Source organism: Simochromis diagramma, unplaced genomic scaffold (assembly GCF_900408965.1).
Source record: "Simochromis diagramma unplaced genomic scaffold, fSimDia1.1 OVJJ01000321.1, whole genome shotgun sequence".
NCBI classification, from domain to species: domain Eukaryota; kingdom Metazoa; phylum Chordata; class Actinopteri; order Cichliformes; family Cichlidae; genus Simochromis; species Simochromis diagramma.
The window spans coordinates 13773458-13787365 of record NW_024386772.1 but is presented as its reverse complement, the minus strand read 5'-3'; the positions used below and the strand labels follow the sequence as shown (position 1 = coordinate 13787365).

The window sequence follows — 13908 nt, the reverse complement described above, 5'->3', positions numbered from 1 at the left end:
CAGGAAAACCCTGGTTAAACTCTCCAGGAAGTTGATTCTGATCATCTAAAACAGTGTCAAAAAGAATGGAACCAATTTTCTGAGGTATCATTATCAGGATTACGGAGCATGAATCAAAGTATCCTGATTTAGAACATAAAAGAAAAGACTATTGAGAAGTCTCTTTTTACTGGACTGAGGCTCACTCTACATTGTAGCAGCTGTGTAGGCACTGGGGAATTCCCCAACTTAAACCTTGTCTGGTGATAAATTCGATTTGCACGAGCATTTCTCTCATTGGGAGCACATACAGTATTACTCAGACTGCTGGGTCCATGTTGTAACAGTCTCTCCCTGGTAAGAGGGAAGCCCCTTCCTCTAGCACTATCAACTGCTACAAAACTTGTCTCTGCTCTTTTGAGTTTTGACAACAGATGGGCCAACGGTTTCTGTCACCTGACCCTGTCCCTCTCTGTGCTACTCTCTTGCATTCACTGTAGACCATGCACACTCAAACACACACACACACACTGAACACATGAGGGGCTATTTGTAAGCGCCAACATTTAGTGCCTCTGAGCTGCAGTAGACACAGGCTAATAAAAACAACAGATCAGTCAACTAGCTAGTCAAGCAGCATAAACTGTTAGCCTAATCCTGAGATCACGGGCACGGCTTTGACTGGGAGGTTCATTAATAGCTCCCCAGCTGACTGCATTCAAAGGAACATGATTAGCGTGTTTGAGCCCTTCAAGTCTACCTTGCAGACTTGGGTGAGGAGTCAAACAAGCTTTTGTACATTCTTCTTATTTGGCCTCAGTCTAGAGACTGTGACTCATGAGACTTATTACTAGGAAAGGATTTCACACAACTTGAAAACACACCCTGTGTGCCACAATCCTGACCTGAAATCTGAAGAATGTTAATATTTTGTCATTTTCATTATAATACAGCATCAGAGATTACTTGCTACTCTAAAAGCTGAACGTGAAAAAAACATCTAGTCAGCCAACTACCACTGTCCATAAATACCAATCCCACCTGCTGACACATCAAATACATAATGAAAACAACACAACTTAGTGTGACACACATTTACTGAAACTGCTGTTGACTTTGTCTTGCTGGCTGGGAAAGAGCACATGGATCTGCTTAGTGCACTTCTCACCATGTGATTTGCATTTCTGCAAGAGAAGCTGTAAACCAAATGAGGGGTCTTTGTTCGAACTTGACTTTTTACAAGACTCTCTCATACTCTCATATTCAATTGAGAAGCTCCTAAAAGTCATGCAATCACTCTCCCATTGCCTAAAGCGAGGAAAGGCACAATGAAGTTACAATTTCTTGCTCTGCAAATGCTCCTCTGTTCTGAAAGCAATGAGTCGTAGATTCCTCCACATACCTTACTGATGTAATGTCAACCACGCCCAAGCCAGGATGACTGACAAGAAACAAGGTGTGGAAGAGGACCACGATGGGAGAGGCTGGTGTTACATGCATGCACACGTATGGACACCATCCTCTCCGACAATAAATTCAAAACACCACGACTTCTTCTCTTTTCTTCTAAAAATCATTGAAAAGTTTTAAACTGCCACGCTGATTTTGCAATATAGCGAAAAGTGCGTACAGACAAGCCTCGGATATATTTCTGCGCAAGGCTTCCCAACTGCTCACCAAGCACGAAATGCACAACTGAACTGTGAGGCTGACTCATCAAAACCACAACCAGATGATATTTTTACAGCCACAGATTTACTAAAACCTCAAGTTCAAGAGCAGAAATGTACTGAGGAGCAAATACAATTAAAAATCTCATGCTGTTCTTATAAATGAAAGCATTTCTATTTTAAATGAAAAGCAAATCATGTGCATATTCTCAACTTTCAAACAGCTGAGGGACAGATGGATATTTTCAGTAAGGAAATAAAATGGGATAAAATGCAAGTCATAACCAAGTAGACAGAAAAATTATTACATGAGAATTAGAGTTGCTGTGGGCCTGAATGTTTGATGCTGCAGCGAGAGTACCGCAGCGAGTCTACGGCAGCGCAGCGCTGAGGTCTCACCTGAGAGAGTAAGTATAGCCGGTGTTCTCTGGAGCACACTGTGGTGGCGTGTATGTGTGCAGCTGGGAAAAATCCATGTTCAGACTTCTTTGTTTAGACTGCAAGAGTTAGGATTCAAGGCAAAGGACTATTTTAGCCAAGGACAACAAGAACAGACCAACTTCACAGACACACACAACAAAATGCAAAACGCTTTGTTCAGTTTGTCTCTGGCAGAAATGATAAGCTCGAGTTGCGCCACAGCTTAACTGCATTTCGAGTACAGATTCAGAACTGCATCTACATTTTATAAAATAACACAGCACTAGCAAATCTCCTGCCTCTTCCCAAATCAATTCAAGCTCCATTCACTGGGCTGTTCTCCAAGAAAACACAACCGCCAGTAAGTGCTGTGCTGCACAGCCATGTGCGGGCAAGACCCTAATGAGAGCTGCTGGACATTCCTTTTCCTCTGGAAAACAACAATACTACTGTGTTTCTGCCTGTGGTTGAGAGTTGGCCAACCTCTTCCTCCATGCTGGCTCACGCTGGTAGATGACAGAAGCTACGGACACCAGTGAAGCTGTAGCGAATGACTCGTCTCTTCTCCTCCGGACACAAAGAAAACAAGCAGCTGATCGAAAAGGCTGGTAGAGACAGGCCAAAGAATGACGATCCTCTTCCCCTTTGTAATAGGAGGACTCCTCACCAGCACAGCTACAGCTACAGTGAGCACTTGAGTAAGCTGAGTATTATGAAACCCAGTAAAACACAAAGGGGTGGGGCTGATTTATAAGGCAATGGGCGGGAAGTCTAAAGCCAAACGGCTGGTCTTCTTAGTGAAACCTGCATTGTGTGAACTGCTGTACAAATACTTCGTTCCACATGCTCACAGTTGAAAGTTTCTCAGGTTAACCAAGGTAAGATTAATGCATTCCAACACAGCAGTTCTGCAAATATTCCTACTTTGGTGAACAGTTTGAAGAGTTGTGTATTGTTGCGAGCATGTCAATATTAAAGTGGACCCAATGTGTTCATTCCCAGCTCCGTAGCTTAGATTTGCATTATCATGCAGAATTCAAATACTGGGCTGTGATGAAAAGCTGCAGTCCATCCACGGTCTGAAACAAGCCATCTTAGCTCCATTTTTAAGCCTGCTTTCCGTCAACGGCCTCACACTTGCATACGAAAGGTATGACTGACAAGTGGGTGGGACTGCTGAGTGTCCCTGATTGCTGTAGTAGGGATATGCACTCTAAATTATATCGTACAGAGCCAAGGGTAGAAAAAGCTGCCCGCAACAGAGCATTTAAGCAAGCTGAAGAGTGAGATTTTGGCTCAAATGGATCACTTCCACGACATCACCACACAAATCTACATGCAGAGTATACAGTGGTAGACAATATTGCCTCAGGAAGCTTTAAATGAGATAACTGATGCAATAACAGTGTCCGATTGGAGGTTTCTGGCCACAACAGAGCAACTATTCTAGATGGCACTCTGTGCATGTGGCAGTCTGACTCAAACTTCTGTTCAACAACTCAAAGACAGAGCAGCAGAATAAAACAGATGGCCATTACTGAAAACCCAGCACCAAACTCTCAACACCATAATCTTAATCATGATTTCAAATCCACATCCAAGTCTCCAAGCCGAAAAGCGGGATAAAAGGAAACAAATTCCCAAAAGCCAAGGGGACTACTTAAATTCAGCCAGGATTAGTTTTGGGTTGTTTTTTTTTTTTTTTCTTTCTTTCCTTTTTTGCAACATGTCAGCACTGCGCTGAATCATGACGCAGGCGCTGAATGTGGACACTCCGAAATTAAATAATAATCTCCCCTACGGTGCATTAATCCACCAAGAGACAAGCTGAACAGTAACAAGAGAAACAAACACATGCAACACAGTGACACCTTTACACCTTTCCCACAGTACTATCGCACATCTCCCTTTTTATTTTTTTGCTGCCTCCTTTACGCAAACTGTGTGCGACGAACAGCGCAAACAGCTGAGTCCTGTGACTGCTCCAGCTACTGTCAAAACACAGTAATACACTAACACTGTTTACAGCACATGTGTACTCCTGTTCTAACTGTATTGCGCTCAGGCCCGATGACATATCAGCCCCGTTACATTCGTGCTAAATTTAGAAGCTGGATGTATTTAGACAGCGCCGTCACTGACTTACAGGCTTGTGCAACGACGCGCTAATCACACTGCTCATCGTGCAGGTCAACTTGAGATTTATCTGTAAAAACAACACGCATTTACTGATCACTACTAACCACTGAGAACGCGTCTAACGTTTGATACTGTCGCAGATGTAATAAAACGACCGTAGAAAATCAGGCCTAAAATTGCGCACACTGTCAAAACTGTTGGCAAAGGAGCGCAGCGAAGATCCGAATTTAAAAAAATTGCAAACACGCTGTCACTAAAAACAGTTTCTACATTAATATGATTTTCAAAGCAGCTGGTCAACTTGCCCGCGTTGTTAGGCTCCATTTATGCTGTTATTCTTTAAGAGCGTAATCCAAATGAGTAAGATCCACACAGTACTATCAGGGAACATGCGCAAACTTCTGCCAGCATCCCGACGCGCGGAACCCCCAAAAGGCTTATTTATGACTGCGGATCCACAAATCCTTCAACGCTATTTTCTCACAGAAATACGCCAAAGTTTACAAGTGGCGACAGACTGCTGTGCTAGTGCACAACAAGCAGATTTCCAAAATGGCTTCCCGGGCGTAACAAAGCCAGAAGGATCGCTGCTGAGCTGATCCTCCCACTCCCAGACCATCCATTGTCGGCCAGAGCGCACACTTTAAATCTATTGGAGGAAAAGCGGCGTTGCAACGGCATCTGCTGAGCCACTGCTCGGTGTTCCGTGCACTGACGGAGATCACGCTTTTGTTTCAACTAGAAATCCCTGCATGACACCTGCCGCTTAAAGGAAGCTCGATCCATTCATGACAGCGCTGCTGAGGCTCTCTTTATAATAATTTTGTAATATGAAATATTAAATAAGAAAAATAAGACTCGCTCATTTGCACTGACCTCCATATAAGTTATTGTTTAACATTTTATTCCACCACTTGTATTTTTTGCTCCATGTGAAGGGTGAAAGAGTGGAGATGAGCAGGTGACAAAAAGGAGGGGGGGAAATAGCCAATCCTGACGAGGCTGGTGAAGGAAGTGAGAAAATGCGGATCTTAACGATTATATTTAAAAGCACCAGACTTTTGAGAAGCCCCGTCTTTTTTTATGCACCATTAACAAACTTGTGAAGGGAAAGGGAAACGCTGGCACTTGCTGCTGTGCTGTTACTACAAACCCTCTAAAGCAGGATTACACCAAAGTTATTAAGGTGTTTTTGTGCATTCAGTCATGTTGAAACAGCACAATGACTAATGCCAACACAAAAAAGTGTTAGTCTGTAAATGATTAAGTGCATAAAGTCACTGCTTATAACAGCCTGCATGTCTGCACGGGTTTTCTATTCAGGATATTTCACCCTGACTAAAAGAAAGAGTCTGTATGGTTGCATATCTGGAGCTGAATTTATCTAATCTATCTATCATTTACACAAACCAATACTATCAAGTGAAGGTCCACTGGTAGCTTGCCTCATAGGCGTAATAAAAGACAGTGAGGAAATGCATGACACTTGTAGATGTATGGAAGCAAATAAACTCGTTAAAATACTCATAACTAAACAAAATAACCCAACCACCAGCTTGTAAAGCAAATCCCACACTTTCTACATGCAAAAATCAAAGATCAGCAATTTTTATTACTTTATTGAGCCTCATGAAGCTCAGTGCTTCACAAGTCTCATGCAGTAAAGAGTTAAAGTGAAAGGGTGTGGCTCATTTTAGGCACAAGAATAAGAGAAGTGAGAATATGGCAAGAAAACCTACAAACAAGTTGTAGGTTTTCAGAGACATAAGCTTCATCACTACCAATACAGTGACTCACACTGCCAAATCAAACAATCCACTTTACAATCAAATCCGGATCATGAGTAATTACACTGCTAAGAACCTTGTTACCGTTTAATGTAGCATGCGGCAAAGAGAGGAAATAAAACACAGCCCAATTCACAGCAAAATGGAAAGGTTACTGTAAGGGGGATTCCTACAAAGAGTCAGGTTTGCACGATATATACTGTAGGTTCTCAATTTGTATAAGACAAATATCCCCAACCCAACCCCCCTTCAAAAAAAATGAACAGGTGCATATATATGTGTATATATATATATATATATATATATATATATATATATATACACACACACACAAACACACACACACACACCAACCATTATAAGGGTTTTATATATATAACCATTTATAATGTTTGTTAAATAAGTTTTACTCTTCTCAGAGTTGTTCAGAGCCATACTGAGGATTTTGTGTTTCAACATGCCCTAGAATTATTATGTTCCTGTATGAAGCCACCAAAGTTTCCAATCATGTCCAACAGGAGTCTGGGTTAGATAAGAGAAACAGTAGACATAAAGCTAAATAATATACTGTGCAAAAAGAGGGGATTTTGCACGATAATCACTTTTACCTTTGATTTTTTAAAACTTAAACCTACCTGTATAATGCATGTTTTGGAAGCTAGTGGCACTTATCATTCAACATCATAGTCTTATCTCTGCAGACGATAAGCTTAAAGAGAAAGCTCCCACAGAGGCATATCAGACACCTAAAATCTCTATCCCATTCTGAACAGGCGTGCTTTAGAGAGGCACCATCTGCTGGACAGTCTGCTGCACAGCAACAGTGTATTCACCTTATGGGAGCTTTCGATACGATCTAATTGTAAGTTTTAGCGTCAAGGGCGACAAAAGGTGGGCTCAAGAACTAAGGAGCAAGCCCACTCACTTCCGGTTTCATCATTAAATATTAATGATTAGTTACTATGTCTCGTGCAAGTGCGTTTGAGATCAGGAAATAGAAAACAAAACTTGTAGAAAATGTGAGTGTGGAGGACCCATGAGCAAGTCAGAAGTGGTTGTCGTAAAATAAAAGGGGTTTGACAAAAAAAGAAAAAAAGAAAAGAAAACAAAGTCCGAGTGTCTGGCCACTTCCTACGAAAACGGAAGTGTACACTTGTCAAGTCTTTCGCTTCTTCACGTGGACCTTTTTGCTCTGCTAAAGGTTTGTGGAAGTGTTGGTTTAACTACGCCTGCGTGGAAAGCTCCTGATAATATGCAGTTGGTCTGTGTTCAGTTCACGGACCAACTGCCCACAATCACCATTGTGGAAAGAAAAGAAGAAGTTAGCCTCGCTTGTCCTGATGTGAGCCTCTATAATAGTCAGTCGTGCCCACAGGCGTCATTTACAGTGCATACATTATTTGTATTATTATTTTTCTTTTACGACTAAATATTTCCCACCAGTAAAATTCTCCACAACACAAAACACCAGATGGATGCAACACGGAAGCAAGTTTAATACTAGAGATCATCTGTGTAGCTTCCCATGAGAGCTGAGAACAGCACGCCTAAAAGCAGCACAAATCATTAGCAGGGCAGTGTACTCACATGCTGAGAGTGACTGCGGGTTACTGACGGTAAACTCGTGGATGGTCTATTCATGCAGCCGGTTTACAGCTTTCACAGTTGTACCTTCACATTCCCGAAAAGAGGACCCAGCTCTAACGTTCGCCTTTCCCGCACACGGTCACTTTTTCCGTTGCAGCACGCGCGTCACCACCGTCACTCCATATATGGTAAAAATGACCATATACGGGAGCCAGCTCGACCGCCCATTCAATGGGCGGTTGAAAATAGCGTCACTTAGTGGCCACGTGCGTGGATAAGAAAGTTAAAGCTGTAACATAGTAGCAAAGATTTGCCCTGTTTAGTTTAAAGGAATTCGCTTGTCAAGCAACTTACTGAGTAACTTATTAACTAAATCGGTGCTTAATACTAACTTTTTCAAGGTGAAGTGTTAGTGATACAGTTGCTTATTTAATCTAAACCGTACAACAGATAACATAAAAAAGGGGGACAAATTTTGGTCCATTAATTTTTATATTTACTTTTAAATACTGATGAACATTAATCCACAATCTCTCTCTGTGGTCTTCCTCGTTTCTAGCTCCATAGTCAACATCCTTTGTCCTGAATATATCAGATATATCAGTATATATCAGATCTGATATATGCTGATCAGATATATCACATATAGTATATATCTATATATATACATCTATATATCTATCTATATCTATATCTATATATGTGTGTGTGTGTGTATCTAGATAGATAGCTAGATAGATAGAGATATATATAGATATATCAGTGTTCAGTAGCTTTTAATCAGACTGCAGTGCTCTATGCTCTGTCTTACTATTAACATTCAACCATTGTACTATGCAGTATTCCATCTTGCTGCATATATATATAAAACACCCAGCACGCCCCTGCGGGCGGTTTATCCTTCAAGCTCGGGTCCTCTACCAGAGGCCTGGGAGCTTGAGGGTCCTGCGCAGTATCTTAGCTGTTCCCAGGACTGCACTCTTCTGGACAGAGATCTCCGATGTTGTTCCCGGGATCTGCTGGAGCCACTCGCCTAGCTTGGGAGTCACCGCACCTAGTGCTCCGATTACCACGGGGACCACCGTTACCTTCACCCTCCACATCCTCTCGAGCTCTTCTCTGAGCCCTTGGTATTTCTCCAGCTTCTCGTGTTCCTTCTTCCTGATATTGCTGTCATTCGGAACCGCTACATCGATCACTACGGCCGTCTTCTTCTGTTTGTCTACCACCACTATGTCCGGTTGGTTAGCCACCACCATTTTGTCCGTCTGTATCTGGAAGTCCCACAGGATCTTAGCTCGGTCATTCTCCACCACCCTTGGGGGCATCTCCCATTTTGACCTCGGGACTTCCAGGTTATACTCGGCACAGATGTTCCTGTACACTATGCCGGCCACTTGGTTATGGCGTTCCATGTATGCCTTGCCTGCTAGCATCTTGCACCCTGCTGTTATGTGCTGGATTGTCTCTGGGGCATCTTTACACAGCCTGCACCTGGGGTCTTGCCTGGTGTGATAGACCCCAGCCTCTATGGATCTTGTGCTCAGAGCTTGTTCTTGTGCTGCCATGATTAGTGCCTCTGTGCTGTCTTTCAGTCCAGCTTTGTCCAGCCACTGGTAGGATTTCTGGATATCAGCCACCTCCTCTATCTGCCGGTGGTACATACCGTGCAGGGGCCTGTCCTTCCATGATGGTTCCTCGTCTCCCTCCTCTTTCTTGGGTTTCTGCTGCCTGAGGTATTCACTGAGCACTCGGTCAGTTGGGGCCATCTTCCCAATGTATTCTTGGATGTTCGTTGTCTCATCCTGGACTGTGGTGCTGACACTCACCAGTCCCCGGCCCCCTTCCTTCCGCTTAGCGTACAGCCTCAGGGTGCTGGACTTGGGGTGAAACCCTCCATGCATGGTCAGGAGCTTTCTTGTCTTTATGTCAGTGGCTTCTATCTCCTCCTTTGGCCAGCCTATTACCCCAGCAGGGTACCTGATCACGGGCAGGGCGTAGGTGTTGATGGCCCGGATCTTGTTCTTACCATTCAGCTGACTCCTCAGGACTTGCCTGACCCTCTGCAGGTACTTGGTGGTTGCAGCCTTTCTAGCAGCCTCTTCATGGTTCCCATTTGCCTGCGGGATCCCCAGGTACTTGTAACTGTCCTCTATGTCTGCAATGTTGCCTTCTGGTAGTTCAATCCCCTCAGTTCTGACTACCTTCCCTCTCTTTGTTACCATCCGACTACACTTCTCCAGTCCGAACGACATTCCAATGTCATTGCTGTATAGCCTGGTAGTGTGGATCAGTGAATCGATGTCTCGTTCACTCTTGGCATACAGCTTGATGTCATCCATGTACAGGAGGTGGCTGACAACTGCTCCATTCCGTAGTCGGTATCCGTAGCCAGTCTTGTTAATGATCTCACTGAGGGGGTTCAGGCCTATGCAGAACAGCAGTGGGGACAGAGCATCTCCTTGGTAGATCCTGCACTTGATGGTGACTTGTGCTATGGGCTTGGAGTTGGCCTCTAGTGTTGTACGCCACATCCCCATTGAGTTCCTGATGAAGGCTCTTAGGGTCCTGTTGATCTTGTACAATTCTAGGCATTCCAGTATCCAGCTGTGGGGCATTGAGTCATAGGCCTTCTTGTAATCAATCCAGGCAGTGCACAGGTTGGTCAGTCTGGTCTTGCAGTCTCGGCTGACTGTTCTGTCTACCAGTAGCTGGTGTTTTGCGCCTCTGGTGTTCTTGCCAATTCCTTTCTGTGTCCCACTCATGTATTGACCCATGTGCCTGTTCATCTTAGCCGATATGATGCCTGACAGGAGCTTCCATGTAGTACTGAGGCAGGTTATTGGTCGGTAGTTGGAGGGGACCGGTCCCTTCTTGGGGTCCTTGGGGATCAGGACCGTCCGACCTTCGGTTAGCCATTCCGGGTGTCTCTCGTTAACTAGCAGCTGGTTCATTTGTGCTGCCAGACGCTCGTGGAGTGCAGTCAGCTTCTTTAGCCAGTAGGCGTGAACCATGTCGGGCCCTGGTGCTGTCCAACTCTTCATACTGGAGACCCTTTCTTGGATATCTGCCACTGTGATGGTTACTGGACCCTGTTCAGGGAGGTCGCTGTGGTCTGCCCTCAGATCCACTAGCCACTGAGCATTGCCGTTATGGGTTGCGTCCTTCTCCCATATGCTCTTCCAGTATTGCTCCGTCTCCAGCCTTGGTGGTGCTGTTCTCTTATTATTGTTCCCTTGCCACTGAGCGTACACCTTTGCTGGTTCTGTGGAGAACAGCTGGTTTATTCTCCTGCCTTCTATCTCTCTGGTGTACCTCCTCAAGCGGCTGGCCAAGGCTGTGAGTCTTTGCTTGGCAGTTTCCAAGGCCTCAGGTATGGACAGCTTGCTGTATTTCTTATGCACCTTCTTTGTCGCACCTTTCTGCAACTCCGTTAGTTGGCTAACCTCCCTCCGTGCTACTTTGATCTTGCCCTCTAGCCTCCTTCTCCATGGAGGGTACTGCCCCTTGTGGCTGTTCAACTTGTAGCCAAGCATCTCACTGATCACTGCTGCCGTATTGTAGATCAGCTTGTTAGTGTCGGTAATCGTGGTTGTAGGTATTGTCCGTAGTGCTGCATTAACATCATCTAGCAGACCTTCTGAAGGTACTTCACGTAATCTTGGTAACCGGCTACGGGGGATCCAGGTTTCAAGCTTGGCCATTATCCTATTTTTCAGGTCAGTTCCTCTCACACTCAAAGATCCTTCTCCTATCGCACTTGGGGCTACGTACCCAATCTCGGGTGGGGGTGATGATATCTCCCCCCTGACCTGGCGTCCTGATTCCTCCTTGCCGTAGCATTTGTGTTGTACCTCGTCAATCTCTAGCTGTGAGAGCAGTCCCTTCTTTCGAATGTTGGAACACTGAGCTACTAGTTGTTTTGCCGTCATTGTGGATGTTGGGTATCGAAGAATCCATAGGTCCGTCATCCTATTCATGTAGCCCCTTCCGCCGGGGTTACTTGCGTAGTAGCATTCCAACAACGCCCTGTTTTCGTCTCTTGCCCACCGATGCCTTCTTGTTCCAGTAGCCCACTTTTCGTCAGGGTGCCCTGGTTCCTCAACACCTGACGCGGACCTTGTTGATCCGGGCGACGTCCGAGCCGGCATGCCTTCATATTTATCTGTCTCGCTCATGTCTGCGGTAGGCTCACTTAGCATAGGGGGTCTAGCCTTAGGACCCTTACTGGATACAGACGCCCCAGGCAGGAATCGAACTTGCGATCCTGGGTTCCAAAGGCGTGTAGTCTAACCACTACGCTATCCAGCTGCTATATATATATATATATAGTAAAGTGTACATTTGTCTCCACTGAGGTATAGTATTACTCATATAGGTTATTTTTTTATTCCTGCTCTATTCATTTTGCTGCTGTAATAACAGGAATTTCCCAACCATGGGACACATTCGCTTATCTTATCTTCATTTCTAATCCTGTCTCTGGGTGCAAAGACTTATAATTAGCATTTTCTATCAGTGTTGAAACAAATTTTTTAATAGAGTTTAATTTACTCTTTTTGTTGTAAAAAAAAACAAAACATGAATGATGATGAAAACATGAATAGCAAATGATCAATGAACAAATGCACCCACCCCACACCTGTTATTAAAAGTACTGTGCCTCTTAATTCATCTTTTGACATTTAATATTGCATGCATTTATCAAGCCTATGCTAAACTGTGTTCTTCACAGACCCCTATCCAGAGCAGAGTGAAGACTCCGGGCAATATTTTTAGAAAAGGAAAACCTGAAAAACAAGACACCTGTCACTTGTGGAATGGTGGTGATGTGATCCCATTGTCTCTAAGATCACGTGACAACATTTTATGAAAGGGAAGACAGTTGGGTGCAGTTGACTTCTTCTCGTCTGTTTCGTAGTGTGCAGATAGCTGCTACAGTGTTCACGGTTTACATGTTTGGTGTACAGTCACCATGAAAATTGCTATTTTTGTGCTGTTTGTGTGCCTTCTTCTTCCTGTGCAGCCTGAAGAGATAGATCACTGTAAGTAAACACTACAGTCACCTTGGTTTCCTCAGTCATCAGATAATATGTAGTTCGGTTTCTGCTGAAGAGTGCCTCTGTTAACTGTTCTATTATTAACAGACACCTACTGTGAGACTTGTTTAACAGTGGCACAAGGTATGTTGGACAATAAATCATTATGGCTAAGAGCTTTTTTATTAATGGTTTCTGATAACCCAGTAGCACAATCTAACAAATGGGATAGCCAGGAATACAAATAGAAAACAAAAGACAAAAGAAAAGGGGAAAGCAAGTCACAGTCTATAAATACCTTACAGAGCTTGAGAAATCCATCAAGAAAGCCCCAGTTAAGAGCAGAAACGCAGTTGTTAAACGCCTCATCAGTGGGGCGTTGTGTGAGAAACCTCTGCCTCACAGTCACCATGTCTCTAAGGACAAACTGACATCAGCCTGCAGACACTTGTTAGGTAAGGTAACATCAGATATGTCAAGTAATTTATCTTGTATTCAAGAACTTATTCTGGATTTGCCATTAAGAGTCTCACCGTGGCCTGTTCTATGAAGCTCTGGTGAACAAAGAGCCGAAGAATCTGGATATAGCTCTGTGTTATGAGCAGTCCAACTCATGTGTGGGGGTTAAACGCCAGACTTTTGAGGTAAGCTGTCAGTGAGCGAGTAGCCAGTTGTGAAACGTGAGCTTCATGTTTTTCAAGTACACAAATTTGCTCTTAACATTTTGCTTTTGTGGCAGGATGCTAAAGGCGCTTTTACTGAAAGTGACATTGATGCTTTACTTCGGGACAACAAGGAAAATGTTCGCATTGCTCAGCCGATACATTCAGGTTCCCCTGTGCACACAGGAGATGAACTCTGAGAATTTCAGCATCATTTACTGTTTACTACTGTAAATTCTGGACATCAGTAAAATAAATAAATCACTAAAAAAACATAAACCAATAATTTTGTCTTTAAATTATACCTTATGCTGTGTTGAGTTGTCACTTTTCTAAAGAATTTATTCAGCCTCAGATAAGGAGTGTATATTCATTAATGAACAAATTATATAAAATTGATAAAGGGGAAGTTTATATTTCAAGCCTTGGGAAGCCCTCACTTTTCTCTGACAGAAATAGGAACTTCCAAAGTGCATCTGAAGTGATTTAGCCTGTTTTCCTATGTCTTTATTAAGATAATACGAGGTCTGTTGCCTGCTGGAAAATGAATCTATTCTTTGCCATTTGCAGTCACCTGTTTACAATAGGAATTCTAAAACATTTTTAAGGTGCTCCCACTTGTCTT

At 43.6% G+C, this 13908-nt stretch overlaps 1 protein-coding gene across 6 annotated transcripts in view; it reads right to left on the bottom strand.

Moving 5' to 3' along the window:
* The window catches only part of sun1 (Sad1 and UNC84 domain containing 1), a 28497-nt gene extending 20785 nt beyond the window's left edge, over nucleotides 1-7712 (bottom strand). For 2 of the 6 annotated variants that reach the window (XM_040050587.1, XM_040050593.1), the window contains exons 1-2: nucleotides 2553-4503; nucleotides 2049-2146 (exon numbers count right to left, since the gene is read on the bottom strand). In XM_040050587.1, coding sequence (XP_039906521.1) covers nucleotides 2049-2146; nucleotides 2553-2564 — 110 coding nt within the window. In that variant the 5' untranslated portion in view covers nucleotides 2565-4503. The other 4 variants (XM_040050581.1, XM_040050610.1, XM_040050573.1 and 1 more) reach the window with 4 other exon arrangements.
* Nucleotides 7713-13908: the final 6196 nt, after the last annotated feature.